The 19,321-nt window shown below is 43.5% G+C and overlaps 2 protein-coding genes across 2 annotated transcripts; one reads left to right on the top strand and one right to left on the bottom strand.

Annotated features, from left to right (window-relative positions):
• Positions 1 to 246: 246 nt before the first annotated feature.
• PDCL3 (phosducin like 3) lies at positions 247 to 7,369 on the bottom strand. Its single transcript, XM_080571473.1, has 6 exons — positions 7,214 to 7,369; positions 6,094 to 6,223; positions 5,414 to 5,504; positions 4,591 to 4,734; positions 3,533 to 3,741; positions 247 to 1,191 (listed from the first exon to the last, which is right to left on the bottom strand). Exons 1-6 carry the CDS (start codon positions 7,217 to 7,219, stop codon positions 1,049 to 1,051), a joined length of 723 nt encoding a protein of 240 aa, XP_080427599.1. The 5' UTR covers positions 7,220 to 7,369; the 3' UTR covers positions 247 to 1,048.
• An 8,937-nt stretch (positions 7,370 to 16,306) lies between these two features.
• LOC308187757 (histone H2A-like) lies at positions 16,307 to 16,726 on the top strand (the record flags this gene model as incomplete). Its single annotated transcript, XM_080576014.1, has 1 exon — positions 16,307 to 16,726. The coding sequence occupies one exon, from the start codon at positions 16,307 to 16,309 to the stop codon at positions 16,724 to 16,726; it is 420 nt and encodes a 139-aa protein (XP_080432140.1).
• Positions 16,727 to 19,321: the final 2,595 nt, after the last annotated feature.

The raw sequence follows: 19,321 nt of genomic DNA, 5'->3' as shown, positions 1-19,321 counted from the left end.
AGCTGTTTGTTGTTTAAGCTACACATTAAATTTTACTGGGGAGAAAACTTTACTGCAGGAAACATGCTTAAGTTATTATGAAACACACACAAAACTTAAAAACCAAACTTTTGCTTATGCAGTGTTACATTCTGTACCACCCATCCACAGAATCCACCAGAAATATAACATGTCCATGGGACAGGCTTCTCAGCGAAAGCTCAAAGCTTGTTAGCCCAAGCTTAGACAAATTGAGAGCCTTCCTTAGAAAGAAGATAGGAGGTTTTTATTTTTGTTTTAATATAGGAAGACGTTTTCAAACATCATTTTCCCTCTCATTTGGTAATGCCAGTACTGTAGTAACACATCAGACTTCTGGTTCTGTGCAAGAAGTCACCAACTTCACACTGGAGTACCACCATCTCAAATTTTCTTTCCCGATTAGTAGTGTGGTGTTGGAGATCCAGCCCCCTGCAAAAGGGGAGGTATTGCTGCTATGCAAATAATTGTGCATGGAAGGGAGTTCTGGACTTGGCAGGTCCCAGGAGATGACGGCCATCACCAGCATCTCTGGAGATGCTGGCACCCCCAGCTCTCAGCCTCGTGCTGGTCCTTCTGCCAACATCTGCACATGATGGGCTAACAGAAGGCCAAATTCAGAGCTGTGCTATAACCTGTCACATTAAGACCAGCTGTTTATACACACAATCATGTCAAAACTATTAGGCTTTAGGCCACTTAATATTTCATATTGTTAAAAAGTCATCAATTTATTAAAATAATAACAAGAGACTTTTGTGTCTACTGATGCCTGTATTTTAAAACTGAGTAATATTTACTCAAGCTTCATAATATAAAATGTCTTTCGGGATCTTAAGTGAAATTGCAATAATTTCCTCCCTACCTCCAAAAAAAAAAAAAACCAACCACCTTTAAATTTCTAGATAAATGTCTGTCTTGAAATACCACTCTTCCAGGGTTCAGCAAGATCTTGATGAGCATCTTCAGTGCTTTAGATGGGAACACTGGCTGCAGGCCTATTGTATCACTCTTGATGCTGATGCAGGAGTTAGTCATCCTCTGAGTCACTCTCTCCCCTGGTTGGGGCACACACCCTAATCGAGGACATGAGCTGGTCCTGGATCTGCTTCCTGGGGTTCTCCTCAAGGTCTGTCTTGATGGCACCTGACTCCGAAATCTTCCACTCCAATTCTGCACAGAGCAAAATGAGAGTGCCTTGAATATGGGGAGCAAACTGGGCTTTTTCCACATCTGACTCTTTTTGACACATGCTTATTTACCTCAGTACACAGTTCTTTGCCTTTCTGGTTTACTCTCAAAAGCAGAAAAGGACCTCAGACCTTGACAATTTTCCCACCCCTGCTTTCCCAGCTGACTTCTCACCCTACCATCACACCCACCAAAACCAGGGCCCTGCTCTATTCCTCCCTGTCCTCCACCACCCTCTGGTCCCGGTCCCAGCCCCTGCCCCATCTCCCACACCCACAGCAGCCAAGCTCTCCCTTCAGGACTCAGGAGGGCTGGCACGGATCTCACCCCAGGGCACAGATCCAAAGTACAGGCTCACAGCACTGCTCTGCAGCCCGCCCACGTCACACCCTGTGCCCCCCTGCTCCCTTTACAACGGGGAGCATCAAAGAGAGAATTGATACAGAGCAGCAGCTTTAGATAAGGCAGCTCTCCTGGGGAAAGAGAATACCACCTCCTTCTACCCACATACGGACAGAAATCAGGTTTGCACATTTGCCAATACATTACAGCTGTTTGCATCGTACAGCAAGTCCATCACAGGCAGAAGACGCAGGGAATAGATTGTTTGCTGAGTGGCAAAAGAAAAGTAGCAATTCCATTTATACATCTGAATTCTAGCTATTTTCCAGGGATGTACTCCATAGATGCAATTTACCCCTTTCCCACTACTCCATGCACTGATTTTTAGTTCCTTTCAAGACAGTAAAAGAAACTCCACCATCAGTAGTGGGCCTGTTACTATATAGACCCAAATTGGATTGCTTCCCAGAAGTGGTAGAAAGTCAATACAACACACTCAGTTGAAACCTCTCTCCTAGTTCTGCTGCAAAACCCATCGTTAAATCTAATTTCCTTCAGACATTACAGACTAATGAATACAACCTCACACTTTCTTTAATCTCCAGTGGAAGTCACCTAGACTTAGGGGATAAAGAAAGAAAAAAAAAATAAAAGAAAGCGTAGAATTTCAGTACCTAGCTTTTAGCAATGACTGAATTAAGCTGGCTCGGCTACCTTTGGATCCCTCAAAATCAATTATTTATGAGCTCAAAACGGGAGAAAGATGACTATGTTCTGCTACCATTGCTCCCTTCAGTGCATAATTAGGCAACCTCTAAATGTGAAGTTAGTTACTCTCAAATTAGCGATCTCACTGGTGAGCTTTTTGCCTTCTGACATTTCAGACAGAGAAGTGTTTTCTACAGCACACATTCAAGGTAATCCATAAATTTCAGGGTTTTATTAAAAAAAACAACAACAAACTCTTTGCACTCTGTGCCAGTATAGGCAGCTGCCATCACTCAGCAGGGTCCTGAAACGCTCCGTATTTGTGGTTCACTTCAGATATAGGTGCCCTTAAGTCTGACCTTGAAAAAGCTTGAAGGTATCTGGACCAACACACCTACTCAGGAAGCTGATGAGTATCCTTCTAGCTCCAATAAAATCCACTGAACTGCATCACAGTTGCATTACTTTCCAACAGGAAGGGCCTTTTCCACTGCTGACCTCTGTCTTCAGGCACTGCTTTATGACACCATACCCTGCCAGCCTCTCCAAATAACAGCTTTTTCTGCAGAGCCACGGTGCTCTGCAAGATCTGTGGCACAGCCCTACGACCCTAACCTCCCGAAGCACATCATCCTGATAAGGCTGCATGACCCCTGATCTGGCACCAGAAGGGCTGAAGCAGCAAGGAGGAAATAATCCAGGCAAAACCATGATCTCCAGGAAAGGCTCTCCATCTCTGAGACAGAGAGGAAAAGGGAGCAGCCCAACTGGGCAGCGGGAAGGGCTCTCCTTAAAGGCTAATGAGGAGTGGAGCCTGTGTGTCAGGAAGGTACAGACACTTATATGCCTTCAGCTTGGAAGTAAAACAAGATGCCTTGCAATGCAATGAGCAATCACCAGTTATCAAGTGCACAGATTACCAAGCAACTGGGGGCAAGATCAGTCTTTCAGGTTAAAAAAAAAAAAACAACAAGTGTGGGGGGTATGACTTGCCCTTTTAATATATTCAGAAAAATTTGCTTCACAGGGCACAGGGTATGAATACTTGCATACACATTAAATAAATAACTGTATCTTGGCCTACTCAGCCACTTGCTGCTTGTACAATATAGCTTCAATCACGTCATTAAGCCAAACGGGTGGGGAAGAAAAAAACCCTCATGACTTTTAGTGATCTCCACTCTCCTATTTCTCACTTCACTTCTTTCTTTCCCAGCAAAACTGTTCACTATTTTTACTTTTCCTTTGGAATATTTAAGATGCAGACACTCACCATCCCTTGTCAAGTTCATGCCACCAAACACCAAAGGCCCAATGAACTGAGCTTTGATGTCTCCTTCAAGGTAGACAAATATTGTAGGCAGATTCTTATCGGGGTAGTTGGGTATGCAGGTGGTAGAGATAGCTTTGATGAATTTCACATCTCTGAACTTTCTTGCAAGCCCATTCAAATGTTGATTTATTAAGGCACAGAGTGGAATTCTGTAAAGAACAGCAATAGACATGCATAAGAAAAACTAGAAGACACGTTGTACAGTAATCTTCACCAGAAGAAAGGTCAGAAATAGCAGTTCAACAGCAAGACAAATGTACCAGAAGCAACTTCTGAATAATTTTGTTGTCCAGTACTCCAGCATTCAGAGGAAGTCAGCATCACTAGAGGTTGCTTTTGTTTTTTAATAAAAAAAAATATTAGCAGTACCACTTTCCCTCTTTTTATACAAAGGGTTTGGTTTACAAGATACGATGTTTGAAAATTGCACGAGCATAGGCAGAACAGAAAGAAAAGCGACTCCTGGAAATGAGAAAGCTAATGACAACAAATACCCGTGAAGCAGTTAGAGACAACAAACAAAATCAAGTATTTCTAGCCCTTCCCAGAAGATTATATCGACTTATAAGACCTTTTTAATAAGATATTCCATCCTGTTGACAAGACTGAAAACCTTGTTCACTCTGTTTTTATACATCTAGCAAACAGGTCAAAGCCACACAGCGATTCTTCTAAGAGCAAAAACACTTTGCACTTTACCCAGAATAATTTTCAAAGATTAGTATTTCCATAGCAGAGGAAATGGGAAGACCTCTACCTCTATAAGAAGACTAATCACACAGTGCAGTGTGTGTGTATATACATATATAAGAGAGCCACTTCCTGGTAACATCCTTTTAAGAGCAAAGTTTGGCTGTCTTCAGCCAACAGTAAGGAAATTATTAACTCAATATTTCTTGCAACTCCAAAATCAGTTCCTTAATTTCCACATTAACTATACACTTGTCTAGAGTATTTTCAGCCATTGACAGTGAAAGGTTTAAAAGAAAATTTCTTACCCTTGTTTGTACAGGTGCAGGACTACCCATATACCTTTTCCAGCTTTTGTAACCTCTTGAACATAATCTTTTCCAGAAATCTCCAAAACTTCCCCAAATTTATTCTTCATTTGAGCTGCTTTCATTTCTGCTAACCTTTGCTGTCTGAACAACAAGGAAAGAAAGCTTAAAAACAGATGTATTTTTGACAGAAAAATAGTCTAAATCTAGACTTCAGAGGCAGATTACAAACATCTTCAAAGCCCAGAGCAACAAAAGTAAGTTAATGTAGGCTGTAGATATTCTTACATTTGCATCACAAGTTAAAGCCATCAACACACAAGAAGTACAACTATGTTCTGTGAATGGAATTTGTCATGTCTGCCCCCAGCAGACATTTCTTCTGCTGATACTACACCACCAAACTAGACGGTAAAAATCATGAGATGAAAAAAAGATGATGATAAATCAACACTGCAATCATAAATATGCAGCACCTTATTGTCATTCCTACAAAAACTGAGAAAACTTGAAGGTGATTATCAAAGCTCTCACAGTCCCCATTTCACTATTCGCTCAGTGGGCGTACATTATCTCTGCAAAATTGGGTTGTAAATAAAGGACACTGAATTTAAACTCCAGCATCCTTTTAAAGGCACTCAGAAGGTCCACGTGAGATCAAAAACACATTCCACTTTTTCTAGCATCAGGCCTAAGAACATCCTTCCTCTTTGATACCATCTAATAGCGTGTATCTATACCTATAAAACAAACAAAACAAAAAAAATCAAACAACCACATGCTCCAATTTTCATTAAAACCAAGTTCTGTATGATTCTCTAACCTGTACATTTCAATAGCTTTCTCATCTTCCTCATTAAATTCATCTTCATTTTCTTCTAGCTCTTCTAGAGTCATGTCCTCGTAAGTCTTCACTAGAATGGAAGCAATATCAAATCAGCAAAAATCTAATTCTGGGAAATCTCAGCCTTTCAGACTAACGGAATTTATTCATTTTAAGGATAAATTAACTATAGGAAATGTGGTGGTTTTTTTTCCTGCAATATTATTGTTACTGGATTTTTAGAAAATATTATGCACTCTATACATGTAAATGGAAAGACAGTGATGTAAAGGACTGAGCCAGAGGCTGGCTACTCTAGTACAGAAGTACCTGAGCTAGCTTTCAAGTTCTGTGACTGCAGCAGAGACATACAACACAGCAGGGATGCCTGAATAATAGGGGAAGCATACAAAAGGTAACGATCATGTTCATTAGATACTTTCGTTTGTGCATCCATATGACAAACTCCCTTCAGACTGCTCTTATTTCAGTTTTGAAACATTTACAAAAACATGGCACTGGCATTGCGAACAAAGTCTTCCTGTACTGGAAGATGCCATGTATTCAGGAACATATTTGTCTAATACTGGTAAGACATGGCTATGCTATACAAGAATTAGCTTTGGTATCCCTTACAGGTTTAGAAAAGGACACGTGGCTTCACAGGCACATAAACTCACCAATAGACTTCTGTAGGATCATGAGCTGCTCCTCCTCCTTTGCACGCTCCTGTTCTTCGAGGTTCTCCTTTGGAGGAAGGATACCTTTCTTGCGCAGGATGTCATTCCACTCTGTGTCTTTGTCTGGGTCCTACAAAGAAACAAGAAACGGATGACATGCATTCAAGAAGAACTTTGACACATCCAGAAGTTAACAGAGGCAAGTTTTTCAATGAACACACAGCATTGATACAGCAGTAACTGTCTTGATAGCATCAGGAATTCAGTGGGCACCCTCCTGAGGCTTTTTTGTGGCCCCAACAGGGGCCAGAAAAAAGTGACTTTGTTTTATTTCACCCCACTCACAGCATGCCTTGGCAAGCCACGAGAATTTGAAGTGTTACAACCACCACTGCAGCTCTCGCAAGGTGAGAGGGGCAGAACGAGGGTGACAGGGGACATGTGCTGGCCACAGCGCTAGGGAATGGAGCCTCAGCAGAACAGATCGTTGTCCTGGGAAGCACGGGTTAGAAAACAGGTGGGTGTCAGCCCTGTGGATCAGCCCTGTGCACACACTGGCAGCCTCCCTGGTGCAGTCTGTCAGCGTGAGGACAGCAGTGCTCGGAGAGAGGCGAGCGTGGTCACTGCTGAGTAAGGCCGCTGCTAGGGAGCAGTTCTAAATCTATGCCTAGGTTATTCCTGAATTTTAAAAGCTTTTGTAAGGAAACAGCTCCAATAATCCCAAAGAAGAAGGCCAACGGGCTCCTATGCATTGCTGAAAAGCTCAAGTATTTAAGTTACACCGCAGTTTCTTGTTTTAAACAGGAAACACTCGTGCTCTGATTTTGGTTCCTCCCTGACTTGAGCCAAGTCCCAAAGTCCCCTGAGGTCCAGCAGCAAAACAAACGCCGTACTTCAGGATAAAGAAATAAATAAAGAAGTAAAACAATAAACAGAAGTAAAACGAGAGACCGACGAGAGCCCAACCCGCAGCGCACCCCCGCCACGGGGGCCATGCCGGGCCCGCCCGCCCCAGCAGGCAGCTCCGGGCTGCGGCGGGGCCCGAGCCCGGCCCCGCGGGGAGCACCGGGGCGGCCCTGCCCGGCCCCCCGCGGGCTCCACCGCACCCCCGGGCCCTCACCTGCATCTTGCCGGCGGGGCCGGGTCCCGGGCCCGGGGTGCGGCGGCGCTGGGCTGGGCCCGGTCCCGGTCCCGGCGTGCGCGGCGCGGCCTGGGGTGGGCGGAGCGGGGCGGAGCGGGGCCGGGCCAGCGCCGCTGCTTCCTTCAGTGCCTAATAAGGCCCGGCCGGCTCGGCCTGGTGTGGCAGCGTTAAACATAGCGAAGGGTTTCGGCCCTGGGAGTGAGGCTGAGCGTGTGTCATGGCCCCCTCTTAGGGTTTCTTGTGTTCCCCTCCGCGTGCGGCTTCAGTCTCTGCTGCCGCCCAACGCTGCGGCGTGATAACAGGAAAAGGATTTAGTATCAAGCACCATGTCCGTATTAATAGGATACAACTCATTAATCGAGGTGCCCCCCGTCTTGGCTCCCGTTGGGAAGCCTGGCAATGTTTGCTTTTGAAAAGCCCGTTTTTAGGTTCTAAATTCCAGGCAAAACCACAGCATTCCAAGGAATGCTGCTTTTCACAGAGTCACAGAATCATCTAGGTTGGAAGAGACCTCCAAGATCACCAAGTCCAACCTCTGACCTAACACTAACAAGTCCTCCACTAAACCATATCGCTAAGCTCTACATCTAAACATCTTCTAAAGACCTCCAGGGATGGTGATTCAACCATTTCCATGGGCAGCCTATTCCAATGCCTAACAACCCTTTCAGTAAAGAAGTTCTTTCCATCAATCCCAGTGAGAATACAGGCAATCCTTTCCAAATCACTTTTGCCCAGAGGATTTGTGGATGCCCCATTCCTGGAGGTGTTCAAGGCCAGGCTGGATGGGGCTTTGGGCAACCTGATCTAGTGGGTGGCATCCCTGCCCATGGCAAGGAGTTGGAATTAGATGGTCTTTAAGGTCCCCTCCAACCCGAGCTCTCTATGATATGACTCTATAAGTTATAGGCTTGATGGGGCCTTCTTATTTTCTCTCAGGACTGATAGCAGGCTTTCCTGGTTAAGAAAACCCTGTGCCTTTTCAGCTTTGATTTCAGATACCAACATAGTATTCCTCACCTTGGTGTCAAACTGCCTCACACAACTAAGGACATCACCACAGTCTTCCCCAAACAGTAATTATTTTGCACTGCTGTAAAGGGTCCATGACTCTCAAATTGGTGGTGTTCTCCATTTGGAGCATTTAAAGCCATCCCACGGTTTCCCAGTCATTGCTAGATCCCAGGCTCATCTGTCCCAGTGACCCACTGAGTCTGTGGCATGAGGCTAGTGCTAAGTGGTCTCCATTTCCTCGGGGGCCCTCAAGATCTGCATTACATCAGACAGCACTGCATTGCCTTTAACAGACAATGCCCAGTGCCCCCCTCAGTGGGGCTTTAATGCAATAAAAGCCTTAATAATTCAATTACAACAAAACAATGCATACGGAGATGCCCCCACCCTGTCCTCATACCCCTCAAATCAACATCAGCATGGATGTGATGGAGGAAGAGAAGGTGCATTTTCTGTGGGTCAGAACAGACGTTCTTACGCTCCCTGCTCTAACATAAGTTCATGGGTACCCTCGTGATGTGGCCACAGAGCCCTACTGCTCCTGCCCAGCCCCGGCTAGCTTGTCCTTGTCGGCCACCAAAGTTGTGCAGGGGAAGCAGTGTGGCCCTGGGGCATGGTATGCCTAGCAGACAGCATGCTGAGCTGGGCACAGCCTCAGCTCCTCACCCTCACCAGACAGCTTCCTGAAGCTACACTAAACCTGTTGGTCCTAGAGCAACCTGCTTTAGGTGTCCCTGCTTGAGCACAAGATGGCCTCCAGAGGTCCCTTCCAACCTCAGCCATAATGATCTCGTAAACATGTAAACCAAACTAAGCACCATCACAGAAAAACCCCAGATAAATTGCCAACCATAAGGAATATTTCCCTATAAGCATGCAAATACATTTGGTGAGTTTTGGGGCTTTCCTCTGCCTTAGTTTTTCTCTGTGACACTTTCCTTTATTCTGCATTGAGTCCATTCTTGTCTGTCTGTGTTTCATATCCTGTGTTATTGCTTCACGGGCTCCTCTCCTCATTTTTCTTTTAATGCTCTGTTTAAATAAATAAACAAATCTAAACTACATATTGTCTATTTTTAACACATAATTATCATCCATACCCCCACCATTCCATTTAGGATCAGCACCCCATTCCATAAAAATAGGCACTTCTGCCACTGAAAAGAATTGAGTGGATGTGGTGCTTAGGGACATGGTTTAGTGGGTGACATTGGTGGTAGGGGGATGGTTGGACCAGATGATCTTGAAGGTCTCTTCCAACCTTAATGATTCTATGATTCTTCTGAAAAACACACAGCAGCAGAGAAGGGGGAAGATGCCTGCTCCCACCTTCCCCTCCATTTTGTGCTCACCCAGGAATGGGGAGCTGAGCTCTGGGTCCCTGGAAAACTGCCTCACCACAACCAGCCCACAGGCCTCAGGATTGTGCTTGTTCTGATCATGCAGAGAAACAACTGTCTATCTCTGAATTAAAATAAATGGGTAGCCACAGCTGTGCTTTGAGAGGACATCAATCATTATGGTGAATATTTGGATGCGTGGAGAGTGTCCCATACCCACCTCCCAGGGCCCTGGAGGGGAGGAAGACTCTTCTTGGTGCTTGTGTTAGCGTAGCAACCACATAACCACCAAGTGATTATATGAAGGTGCTTTATTCAGCGCTGAAAGCCGGGGCAGGTGCCCAAATCTGGCTTCAAGTCCCGTTACATCCCGATCGTTATTTATACCTTCGACATTACATGAGGTATACATATTCATTACAGGTTGCAACATCAGCCTCGCATTCCATTCTAATTAGCTCTCCTCCCATTTGCACATGCGTGGTGCCCTCCGGTGGTCGTCCAGGTGGTCGTCCAGATGAAGTAAGGAGTCTTCCTCTCTGTTAAGCTTTTCACCTTTCCCACTCGACGCATGCTCTCTCCGCTCCTTGGTTCTGCTTCAACTCGTTTCAACATTTTCAGGTTCTTATCCAAGGTCAGGTTGTACCTGTTCTCTCTCAGGGGTTCCTTTCAAGGATTCATTTGACCGTTCGGTATACTCCCTATAACAAATATCTCAGTATACATAGATAAATTTGATAATGTAGATACATTTAATAACGCTTATCTATATTTTATGACCCATCACCTAAGAAACATTAAAACATTCATTTGGTTTTCCCCAACACTAACATTTCCCCCCTTTGAAAATACTTCACTCATACCAAGGGCAAGTATTTTCATTATTATTAAGCTGAATCAGGTTAGTAAAGGTTAGTAAATATAGCTTGATATATCTTTATTAGTCTACTATCTTATTGATACCTCCATGCCTACTTATTAGTGCTAGTACTATAAGGCGGGGGTGGAGTAAATGGGACAGGGTGTTCTGGGTGATCCTTGGTAAGGACTCTCATTATTCGGCGATTCCATGCACTACTCCTAACTATTTCACCCTTTACACACAAGTACATTACTCCCATTGCAAAGAATACAATTAGCAGCAACACAATGGTTTGTAGGAGAGACTTAAGCCATCCTTCCAGGTGGAGGCCTAGTCCCTCAAAAGTTGCTCCCAACCAATTTTGCTCAGCTTCATGTTTCTCTTCCTCTAGCTTATGTTCCACACGAGCTAGTTGGGATATGTCATTTTCTACATCTGCAGTTACATTTGGAATATGCATACAGCAATGATCAATTCTATCTTTCAAATATCCACACACCCCATGCTCTTTTAACAAAAGCATGTCCAGAGCCATTCTGTTTTGCAGGGTTATTTTGGTTGTGGCCTGTAATTGTAAGTTTAAATCTTTGAACCCCTTCTTGCTTACCTTTGCCAACCTGTTTACCAGTAACATGTATATTCGGATTCGGTTCAGGAGACTCGTAAGGTTTCCTATACATGATTTCATAGGGACTTACTGACATCCCACTTCTTGGCTTTATTCTAATTCTTAGCAAGGCTATTGGTAAGGCCTGTGGCCACTGTATCTTAGCTTCCTGACAGATTTTGTTTAGTTGCCCTTTCAAAGTTTGGTTCATCCTCTCTATCTGACCACTAGATTGAGGCCTCCATGGGGTATGTAAATTCCAGGTAATTCCCAGTAACCAACTAACCTCCTTAACCACATTGGCAATAAAATGTGGTCCCCTGTCTGAAGAAATACCCAACGGTACACCAAATCTAGGGATTATTTCCTGTAGTAACCATTTTACCATTTCCTTTGCTTGGTTGGTGCGCCAGGGAAGGGCCTCCGGCCATTCTGAAAAAGTATCAACCCCTACCAATAGGTATTTGTAGCCTCTTGCTTTACGTAATTCCACGAAGTCAATTTGCCAGTAATCTCCAGGCTCTATCCCAGTCCTAGTTCTTCCCATCTCAGCATGTTTCCTTGCTACCGGATTATTCTTTAGGCAAAGCTGGCACTTCGACATTACTGACTTTGCCATTGTTAACATGTGTATTGAGACGACACCCCATTTCAAATAAGTCACCATTGCTTCTGCACCCCAGTGACACTCATTATATTTTGTTTGTAAGATTTCTCGCATTACTACAGGAGGCACTATGACTTGCCCTGTCGCAGTCACATACCATCCGTCAGAATTCTTCCGAGCCTTCATCAAATTCGCAAGTCTCTCATCTTCTGACGAATACTTTGGGTCTTTAGGTAAATTAGAACAAGAAAGGCCTACCTTTGATGGAATTAGAGCCATCACTTTCCATATTTCGCGCGCAATGTTCCGGGCCGTCAAATCTGCCAGTCTGTTACCTTCTGCAATCTCTGACACCCCTCCTTGATGGGCTTTACAATGCATTATAGCTACCTGTTGGGGTTTCTGTACAGCTGTTATTAATTTCAATATTCCTTCTTGGTATTTTATATTAGTCCCTTGTGAGGATAGCATTCCCCTTTCTTTCCATAATGCCCCATGTACATGAACTACTCCAAATGCATATTTCGAATCTGTCCATATATTCACATTCTTACCCTCGCTTAGTTCCAGAGCTCATGTCAGGGCAATTATTTCTGCTCGTTGGGTTGAAGTTCCCGGAGGTAGGGAGTTTGCCTCAATCACTACCTTTGACGTAGTTACCGCGTATCTTGCATAGCGGGTTCCGTTTTCCACAAAGCTGCTTCCATCCGTGAAAAGTTCCCAATCCGGTTTCTCCAGAGGCTGGTCCTTTAAGTCTGTCCTGCTGGCATAGTTATGTTTGATGATTTCCACACAATCATGACTGAGGTCTCCTTCCTCCGTAGTTGTTCCTAGAAACACTGCTGGGTTCAATAGGTTAGTAGTTTTTAGAATTACATCATCTTGCTCAGTTAGTATGGCTTGATATTTCATCATTCGGCTGGGTGACAGCCAATGGCCCCCCTTTTGCTCCAATAACGTAGTCACCATATGTGGCACGAACACCTCAATTCGTTTTCCTAATGTGAGCTTCCTGGCTTCCTGTATCAAAAGGACTGTGGCTGCCACGGCCCTTAAACACGAGGGCCATCCAGCCCTTTCTGCATCCAATTGTTTAGAAAAATACCCCACAGGTCTTTTCCAGCTCCCAGTCGCTGGGTCAGTACTCCTAATACCAATCGTTGTCTCTCATGCACAAACAGTTGGAAATCCTTTGATAAGTCCAGCAAGCCCAAGGCAGACGCCTTTATCAGGGCTTCCTTTAATTTCTTAAAGGCCTCTTCTTGTGGCTTTCCCCAAGTAAATGTACAGGCCTTTTGGGTTTCATAGAGGGGCTTTGCTATGAGTCCATAGTCCATTACCCACAGTCTGCACCACCCGGCCATACCTAGGAAAGCCTGTAGTTCATGCAAATTTCGCGGCTCGGGAATTTCACAAATAGCTTGTATTCGGTTAACTCCCAGTTTTCTTTGTCCTTGAGAAATTTCACATCCCAAATAAATTACTGTTGTGCATGCGATTTGTGCCTTTTGTTTAGAAACCTTGTATCCATTTAGTCCCAATTGATTCAAAATATCAATAGTTACCTGAATACATTCTGACTCTCCTTCGGTAGCTATTAATATATCGTCCACATGTTGTAATAGCAAGTATTGATCCCTTGGTACCTGAATTTGTCCTTGGTTAATCCAATCTTCTAATTCTTTAGCTAGTTGACTGCCGAAGAGGGTCGGGCTATTCTTGAATCCTTGAGGTAACCTTGTCCAGGTCAGTTGCATCTTTCGTCCGTTCCGTGGATTTTCCCATTCAAAAGCAAAGAGTTTTCTACTATCCTTGTCAATGGGTATGCAGAAGAAGGCATCTTTTAAATCTATTACCGTAAACCACTTATATTTCTCTTTTACAGATGTTAACAATGTATAAGGATTAGCCACCATTGGGTGAATGTCTTTTGTTATTTCATTTATTGCCCTAAGGTCCTGCACTAGTCTGTATTCCCCATTAGGTTTCTTTACTGGGAAAACTGGGGTATTATATTCAAACTTGCATTCTTCCAGAATGCGGTAGCTAAGAAATTTATCTATAATCTTTACTATTCCTAGCCTAGCTTCTAGCTTCAACAGGTACTGTTTAATCCGTACCGGTCGGGCCCCTTCCTTAAGTTCAATTTTTACTGGCTAGGCTACTTTCGATTTTCCGGGTACGTCTGTTTCCCAAATTGTAGGTATTACTGCATTTTCTACCTCCTTTGGTATACGAGGAACAGCCTTCTCTTTAATCATCAACCACTATCTATATTATCTATATTTTATGACCCATCACCTAAGAAGCATTAAACATTCATTTGGTTTTCCCCAACACTAACACTTAGGTGCACTAAATGCACATCCTTGTGGAAAATGCAGTTTTCTGAATGGTGTTGGAGCCACAATTAGAGGTGATGTGAGACCATTAAAGCAGGAATTAGCAGGCTACAGCGCCTTCCAGTGAGGCAACACCTGAATTCAGGTTTTTGGGATCACAATTCTGAAGTCTTCTGCAGGCCCTCTTTAAGAAAGTCTTTTGGCTCTGACCCACAGTTAGTATCTGGCAAGCAGAACTGAAGGCTTAGCTGTCTGTGCCAGTTTTCAGCGTGCAACTGTTTTATCGGAGCCTGGGCTTTACAGAGGACGTGTTAGTTTAATATTCATCTTTTGTGCCTGAAACACCACTCACCACCGTTCTTGCATGTTGCTGGTTGGAGCCTATTCTGAACACCAGGAAGCAAAGAGAAAGACATGAGCACAAACAAAGCATGCTCTCATTTTTTAAAAGGTGAATGAAAACATTCACTTGCATTAGGTGAGATTCTTGCCCAGGTTAATTCAGAGGAACTAACCAATGACCCTGAGCACCAGGAGCCCCTGTTCCCACAGCAAACCCTGGGTTACAAGAAGAGCCCCAAGTCTTAGGAGCAGCCCCCTCCTGTCACTTGATGGGGCTTTGTTCACACAATACGAGCAAAGCTAACAGGCTCTCTGTCCCCTTCACCCAACAAAGGCTCCCTCTGCCTAGGGCACGCATAATACGCTATTTCCACCTCTCTCACCCAACTAAAAATACTTGGCATTTATAAATCACATTTCCCCTGTGTACTTTTGAAAATCAAGCCTCAGCAGGAAAGAGAAGATTGTTTTTACACAAGGTGTACGGACAGAAATACTCCAGGCAGAGTGCCTAAGAGCTGGCACTGTCACGGAGAGACTGAAATATAGCTGTAGCTTGGCCCTTCGAGACACATTTGCATCCCCCCGGAGTATTCACTTCAGGGTGTCTGTAATGTATTTCTTCCTTTTCCCTCAAATCTAGGGTTAGGAGGAAGGTGAGCCACAGGTGGGAATGACTCATTAATTGTCCAGGTGACCCACTAATGAGGAGAAAATGTTGCTAATAAAAAGGCACTGCTCCCTGGAGTTAGGGTGAATGATAGGTGGCTTGTTTGCCTTTGAGTGTTGGCTGTAGCAAGGCACAGACTGGGCTAAAATAAGATTTTTTTTTTGAAGGTAACAGGATATATTTTTCATCTACAGTACATAGTTAAAAAATTGGGGTTATTTATATAAATATGGGGTGTATTTATAGTACAGCTATAATGAAAATAATCAGAAAATGAGATATATATTTTTTGGGGGGGCGGGGGGATGTCTGATAATAGAAGTAATGATCTATGGCTTGGTTTGCTTGGGTTTTGTTATGGGTTGGTTTTTAGTGTTTTTTTTTTTTTTGGATTTGGTTTGGTTCTTTCCTCTGTAATCTTACTCTGATTTTTCTTAAATATTTACACTTTTTCTATAAAAACTAAACAAAAAGCTATGTTAATCTGGTGATGGATGTTCTTGTATATTACAAACAGCTGTGCTGAAACTTACTCAAATTCTAAATAATGTTTAGATTAGTATTTTTGCCATTCTAATTGGACTGAATTTCATTATTCTTCATTCTAAATTGGCTATAACATCTATTTTTGTTAACAGTATTCTGTCTAAGTTGATTCTTCCTTTTACTAGTGCAGGACAGCTTCAGTATTCTCAGGGCAGCTAGAGAATGTCCCTCAGGGAATTAATTTAGGAACTTGTGTGAACTCCTCTTGGAGTACCTCAAGTGTAAGATGCTATGGGTAGTAGGAATCTTACACTTTTCATACTTAAAATGAAGATCTGAATAATGGGAGAACTTGGAATACAGATTCCTCTAGGATAAAAAGATAGGCTTAGCCTCAAGTTAAATTTGAGAAAACAGTTTAGTGTTTAAGAAGTCTTGTATAAGAAGAACCATTGTGCTCCAATCTCCAATACAAATTAAGTACCAGAGAAAAAGACTTTTTTTTTGGAGCTCTTCATATCTGCTTCAGTAAGTCTTTACAGCTTTTCAAACTACTTTGGTTTTATGAAAAGGCCTCTCACCAAAAGGCAGGCTATAAAAGGGCAGTAGAAGTTAAAATCCTAGTTCTGCTGTTAATGAACTGTAGTGGGTAGCTCTCCATCCCCTTGCAAAAAGAACAAGCTTTCTCCTTGATGTGGAAGAGTAGGAAGTTTAACTCGCTTGGCTGTAATCTCTTCTCGCCCTTCCAAGCACCTGGGTAATGTAAAGGTCTCAAATCCTCTGTCTCTTTGTGCCAGTCAGGATGTCTGGACGTGGAAAGAAAAATGCAGTGGCTGGCAAACCTGGAGCTACACCAAGGAAAACTAAATCAGCCCTGGCTGGTCTGCAGTTTCCCGTGGGTCGTGTCTACAGGCTCCTTAAGAGAGGCGGCTATGCTGACAGGGTTGGTCCCGGCTCTGCCATCTACCTGGCCGCGGTGCTGGAGTACCTGACAGCGGAGATCTTGGAGCTGGCAGGGAATGCTGCCCGGGAAAACAAGAAATCCAGGATTCTGCCCCGACACATCCAGCTGGCTGTGAGAAATGACGAGGAGCTGAACAAGCTCTTCTCCTGCGTGACCATTGCTCAAGGAGGGGTTATGCCAAATATCCTTTCCGAGCTCCTTCCGAAGAAAACTGTCCAAAGTGCTGCTCCTTCTGAAGAAAAACCTGGTAGCCAGTGAAACTTGCTTTTCCTGGTCTGTTCTGTGCGCTTATGGATGATGGAACTCAGTAGCACTGATTTGTATGTGATTATCTCTTTGTACTTTTTCCACTGATTTTTTTAATGTTTTTAAAGCTTCTAATAAACTTACTAGAAAGCAACATTGTTCTCCTTTCTCTTCACTGCTCTCCTTCCAGGGAGCTAAGAATCCAAGAAATGTGGTTTTCTAAGTCTAGCATACCATCCAAATAACTCTCTTAAAAAGTAAGAGTATATTAATTTTTGAAAACATGTTTTAAGTAATAGTTGTGGAGCAGGCAGAGGAGTCACAATGCATTGCCATTCATATGAACTCTTCTGCCATCACAAACTTCCTAATGCAGTTGGTTCAGCACCTTGTAGGTTAACTCTGCTTCAGAAGTTACTGACTTACTGCTTTAAGGCTCACTGCAGCTCTACGAGCCATAGAGAGAGCCTCCAATGTGAGTCTAAACTGCTGTCCCCTTCTTGTATACTGACCGTAGGAAGTGTATTTGAAGCCCAGTACAGTGTTTGTGCTGCTAGTAGAGGTGACCATCCTGCTTCTGTCAGTGCAGAATAACACTTCTCCAGCTCCAGACTATCCCCTAGGCCATTGCTGACCAACTCACCAAAAGTCTTCCTTCAGGAGGGCTCCTGGGATTTTCTCTCTGTTTGTAGTGGATGTTGAGGCTCCCTGCTGAAGGGGAAACCAGTAGTCTGGTGCAGATGTGTTAGGATCAGTCTGGCCCCAAGGCAACGTCTCACAAAGTTCGCAGCATCTAACACAAGTGCTGGTAAGGACCAGCTTCCTAACCTGCAGCCAAAGCATCAGACCATTATTTGAATAAGATCTGCCTGTTGTTTTGAGTTTGACCTAGCTCCTTTGCCCTCTTCAAAGCATCATTGTGTCAGAGCCTACAGGTCAGGTTTTATGATCCTGAAGGACATCAGAGCTGTGTGAGATACGCAAAGTAAATGTCTCAAAATTGCACTTGGGCAAGGAGTGGGAAGAGAGAAGGATACCTGGCAGAACAGCCACTTTCATTTCTACAGTGGTAGGCAACTGAAAAAGTCAATGTATATTGCTTGCTTTTAAAGAGCAAATTGAGGAGATCTTGGCTAGCCTGCAACTAAAGTAAAAATGTGTAGGAGTAGGTCTGCAGCTTTGTGCATATAGTAAAGATGTGCTATATGCAACTTCAGCTATGTGCTGTTTACGCCTGTTAATGGAGAAAAAAAAAACTTTAAGGGAGGCATATGAGAAATGAACATGTGAAACTCAAATTAGTTCCTCCATCTGACCACGGCAAAGGAAAACAGGTCTTGGAATGATTATTTCTTTCAACCAAGCAAAAGTCTACATGTTTGCAGTAATGAGAGAAGACTCAAGTAATGTACTAATTTCATGCAGTTTTAAGTGCGGCATTTATAGCACCATCTATAGCATCATCTGCTGATCTAAGAGGACTGTGTTTCAGTGATCGTGCTGCTCCTGTGGCTCTGCTCTGCACCACACCAAACATCCCTCCAAGGCATGTCCAGCCTTCACTTGACATTTTCTGTATGACAAAAGACTGAGGGAGCAGTGTGGCCTTGTCTTTGCTTACACCCAAAGACTGCGTGGGTACACCAAAGACTGTGGTGAGGTACTGGTCCAATTCAAAGGTCCATTTTTTTGGTATTTCTTTGATCAAAACCAATCTCAATGGCTTTCTTCTAGCCAACAGTTTAAGCCATTTGTAAATTAACCAGATATCAGAGTGATCTGAAAATTTACCCCTCTGGCTTTACAGTGACAGAGGATGGATACCTTCTAACCCATCTGCTCAGTCAGAGTTTCTGTTGGGCCAGGGCTCAACCCTTCAGCACTTACATATTGAAAAAAAAAAAAAAGATTCAATTACACTCAACTCTAGAATGGACATATTATGACCTGCAACACAACTATGCATGACTTTGGAAAAAAAAATAGTGTAAAATAGGGATAAGCCATAGAATGCGGACAACCCAATATCAGAGGTCCTGAGCTTTCACAGGCTCTACAGTGGGGTCACTAGGCAGTGTGGCCAATGCTGGCACCACAAACCACCATGATATAACTTGTGTTTAATTCTTTATGACTACAGCAGGATGAGCTGTGCCCCCTTCCAGCTGTAATAAATGAACTGCCAATCAGGGGTATTGCCGTTCATTAAGTCAGTAAATAATATACATGTTTTCAGAGGAGAACATCAGCTGACGAAGTGCTAAGCAGCTCTACAAGGAATAGTGACAAATTCACATGCTCTTGAGTGCTGTATCAAGTTACTCAAGTGTTGTGACCTTGATTGTTTTCCATTTTGAGTGGCTGAATCATTACTCACCCAGGTGGCATTAAATGACAGAAGAGGTGTTAATGATATGGCTACCACTACAGAGTTTAAAAGGGGGCAGCTCTTCATAGGAAGTGTAGTCTGGTAGATTTGGGTTATGATATTGTTGAAGAAAAGGATAATAACTTGTTCAGGTAAAATTTTGTTTTTGAGAATAGAAACTTTGTTTCTCAGCGTTAGGTAAGCTCTTGAGTTTTGTAAGTTCTGAGTTGGCATAAGAC

This window comes from Anser brachyrhynchus (genome assembly GCF_964034855.1).
Source record: "Anser brachyrhynchus genome assembly, chromosome: 1".
Lineage (NCBI taxonomy): Eukaryota > Metazoa > Chordata > Aves > Anseriformes > Anatidae > Anser > Anser brachyrhynchus.
This window is presented reverse-complemented; position numbering and strand designations above follow the sequence as displayed.